The sequence below is a fragment of the Dissoconium aciculare genome (genome assembly GCF_010015565.1).
Source record: "Dissoconium aciculare CBS 342.82 unplaced genomic scaffold K489scaffold_36, whole genome shotgun sequence".
NCBI classification, from domain to species: Eukaryota; Fungi; Ascomycota; class Dothideomycetes; order Mycosphaerellales; family Dissoconiaceae; genus Dissoconium; species Dissoconium aciculare.
In genome coordinates, this window is record NW_022984986.1 from 7,907 (window position 1) to 11,447 (window position 3,541).

At 48.0% G+C, this 3,541-nt stretch overlaps 1 protein-coding gene across 1 annotated transcript; it reads right to left on the minus strand.

The window, feature by feature from the left end:
* Window positions 1-864: 864 nt before the first annotated feature.
* On the minus strand, window positions 865-2,264 carry K489DRAFT_385618 (uncharacterized protein). Its single transcript, XM_033606143.1, has one exon. It carries the CDS (start codon window positions 1,828-1,830, stop codon window positions 1,300-1,302), a length of 531 nt encoding a protein of 176 aa, XP_033454749.1. The 5' UTR covers window positions 1,831-2,264; the 3' UTR covers window positions 865-1,299.
* Between the last annotated feature and the right edge of the window lie 1,277 nt (window positions 2,265-3,541).

Sequence of the window (3,541 nt, forward strand, 5' to 3'; positions counted from 1 at the left end):
CTAGCCTTCTCTTAATCAATGTGGCCTGCTGATCCACCTCTTGGGTAGTCTTTGGAGTCTTTGTACACCAGGAGCCCTGTGAAGCTGCGCTGAGAGGTGATGAAAATGATGGGTCAAGCCTTGATAACACATCCTCAGGGTTGAATGGATACAGGCCAGAGCCTCTGAACCCTGCCTGGATGTTCTGAGGTGTGATTGATTCAAAGTATGCAGCTTTGAATGCATCCATAAAGGTGCTTTTGTTGATATGAAAGATATGGTTGCGGATCAGGTGCTGAGTCTGTTTTGAGAAGGCCTGCTTCAGAGGGCCAAAGCAGGCAACATCAAGAGGCTGGAGTATATGAGATGAGTGAGGAGGCATCCAGAGAAGGACAATATTGTTCTTCATACAGAAAGAGGTGAACTCTGGTGTTGTATGGCTCCCATGATTGTCCAGGATCAACAATCTTTTGCTGCCAATAGTCTTCATTCTTGTATGATTTTCAAAGTGTTGGATCCATTGCAAGCCAATCTCATCACTTGTCCAGCCTTAAGGGCTTACTGCAAACATCCATGTCTGAGGAAAGTCTTCTCCAAGCCATGAATAGTTGATAGTCTTGCCTTTGAAGATGAGGAGTGGTGGTATGGCTGAACCATCCGCACAGGCTCCTTGGATGACTGTGATCCATTCAGTGCCTGAAGGCTTGACTTGCTTTGGCCTACCAGTCCTTTCAAATGATGTGACTACTCTAGAAGTTGAGATCTGGCCTAATTGAAAGCCTGTCTCATCAAAGTTGTACATGTCTTGTAGTAAGATGCCATGCTTGTTGATAGTGTTCTTCACAAGCTCAAACCAAGCCTCAATCACTACCGGAGTTTCACAGAGCCTTCTCTGGCATTCATAGGTCCTTCCAGATTTCATTATTAGCGAGGGATTGCGCTGAATGAACCTGCTAGGCCAATGCCGGCCAACTTCAGGTTTTGGGGTTAGGGTTTGCAGATAGAATTGGCCATAGATCGTATAATATCAAGGGTAGGAGATAGCCCTTGAGAATCCTGTTTCAATATGTCCTTAAGAAGGACGCCCTCCTCGATCAGAGTAAGACTGCTATTCTGTGGCATGTAGTCCTCTCTACTAGGCATTCCTTGCAATCTGCGACGTAGTGTTGATCTTGGGATATTGTACATTTTTGCAGCGGCTGACACGGAGTCAATAGCATCTGATTTGAGAGCTGATATTGCAAGGAGTATACTCCCTTCGTTTGAGCTCATTTGGACGCGTTTTGATGGAGCCATCACGCGTTGAAGTTGTTGTTGTGGTTAATACGGAAATTGGTGGCCACGCCCTGGGGGTGGCCACGCCCTGGTGCTTGGCGTTAAGCTTGCTCGATAATCATGCAGAATCTCTCTGGGAATGGCCGTTATAGTAGAAATCATGTCTTCCAGCCCTGGCCCAGTCTGCATCGACATCCCGCTTCGGCCCCGACTATTGTGCCCTTTGTGCCCAATTATCCCCCAGTGGCGCGATAGGAAGACCACGACGCCCGGCGCCAGCAGTTCTTGCAGCGTCCACCCGCGCCGGAACCACACACTGTGCTCGAAAGCGGTCATGTCACCTGCTACAGACACATCCTCCAGATATGCCAGGCACACCTCCGCGTCGCGATACCACTGAAACATCGAGTTGATCGCGGCCGACAGCTCGCGGTCGCTCTGCTGCTTGATGCAGCATGTGTCCACCCACAGCCACTTCACCAATGGTAGATGCTTCTTCATGTATTCCACGAATCCGTGCACCTTGCGATACCCCGCTGTGTCCGTCCTCTTCCTCTCGTGCACGTCCTCCCACATCGCCTCGGCGCCGGCCGTCCAGCGGTGCGATGCGGTGTAATGTGTGTGATCCAAGCAGGAATCGGAGGGAACGCAGACGGCCAGCGTTCGTTTGCTTCAGGACTCCTCGTGAGCGTTCAGGCAAAGCATTATCGGCTCTTGAGCGACATCCCTTGGATTCTTGATGCCATCGCGTTCGGCTCCCGCACTACAAGGTGATGAGATCACATCGCGTTGCTATCACACAGCACCCACAGTAGTTAGTCTTCGGTCTTCACAGTCTCCGCCTTCCCTGCTGTATGCTTCGGTTGCTCATGTTATGTAGTTAATTAAAGGCTTGATTAATTGTTGCTCACCATGGAATCCACAACAATCGGAGATTGTGCTGAGAAATGCTGCTGAGTCCTCTCCGGTAGTGGACCTCGACGAGAGCTGCCACATGTAATTGAATCGTTAACAGCAATCTGGGTATGAGGGTTTCTGTCGTTGGAGTAAACATTATGGCAGGTGAATGGAATTTTACTCTGGTTATTGACTATATATCTGTTTTGCCGGATGTTGTTGATGAAAATCTTCAAAGCCGGCTCGTTACACAGGGTAGCTCGCGACGCCGGGCGGGACGTTACTGACGATCATTTTAGCGCTCGGAGGCCATTGTTGTTTATTTCCAGAATCATATAACGTAATCCATCAGCGAGCCGGCCACACCACCGAACCCGCCACTTTTCCTTGGCATTGAAAATGAGGTGACTGCAAACATGGTTTATTTGACTACATACCTAGTTATACAGCTGCTATGCTAGGATATGATTCAGAAGGAGCATCTCTATCCTGCTAGCAGGTTCGCGAGTTGTGTCCAGCTATTCCGCAGTTTCCACATCGTCGTTGAGTTAGAAGTCCTCGTTCAGGACCAGCTTTATCACGAGTCCTTTTCGATTGTTGAGCACTCAGACCCGCATCTACGCCTGCCTACAATGCTCTAATACTATACTCTACAGATCCACCTTGCTGTATCTGCTTCCGTTTGCGCGATCTTCTCTTAGTTAATACTGCTAATTGCTCTTCAAGCTCTGTAATCCGTGCAGCTTGAAGTACATTCTGATAGAGTATCAACTCAGCACCTTTTACTAACTGTAAGAACCCTTCCTTAGCTTCGGGTGGAGATCTAAGGAAAGAGCTACTAATCAGCCGTAATTGAGATCCGAATTCATGCGAATTGCTTAGTGTTTGGGACTCCTATACTGCTTCCGGTAATAGCTGTTGAGGAGGGGTGTGTAAACGTATATCAAGACGATTAATAACTGTTTGCGCGTCTGTACGGACTATCGCTGTTGCCTCAAAGGCCTTTCGACAGTTCTCTTTCGTAAACACGTCGAAAAACGCGTCCTTAAAGGCTGGAAGGAAGTTCTCTTTGTTGATATAGAAGACGCGGTTCCGTGCCAAGCCTCTAACACGCTCAGAGTATTTTCTCTTTAGCGGTAAGAAACATACTACGTCGAGAGGCTGGAGGATATAAGATAAATGTAAAGGCATACACAAAGTAAGGATCTTGTTCTCAAGGCAATAGTCCTTAAAACCTTAGTTCAAATAGCTCTTATAGCCGTCGAGGATATGTAGCCTATACCCTACTACTTAACGCGTCTTTGTATACGCGTCAAAATGCTTCAACTACTCTAAACTAAGGCTATTATTAGTCTGTTACGATCACACGACCGTGCCGCCTCAGGCACAT

What these genes read in the sequence shown, in the direction of transcription:
- K489DRAFT_385618 (XM_033606143.1), bottom strand. Translation starts at nt 1,830, where the DNA reads ATGTGGGAGGACGTGCACGAGAGGAAGAGGACGGACACAGCGGGGTAT.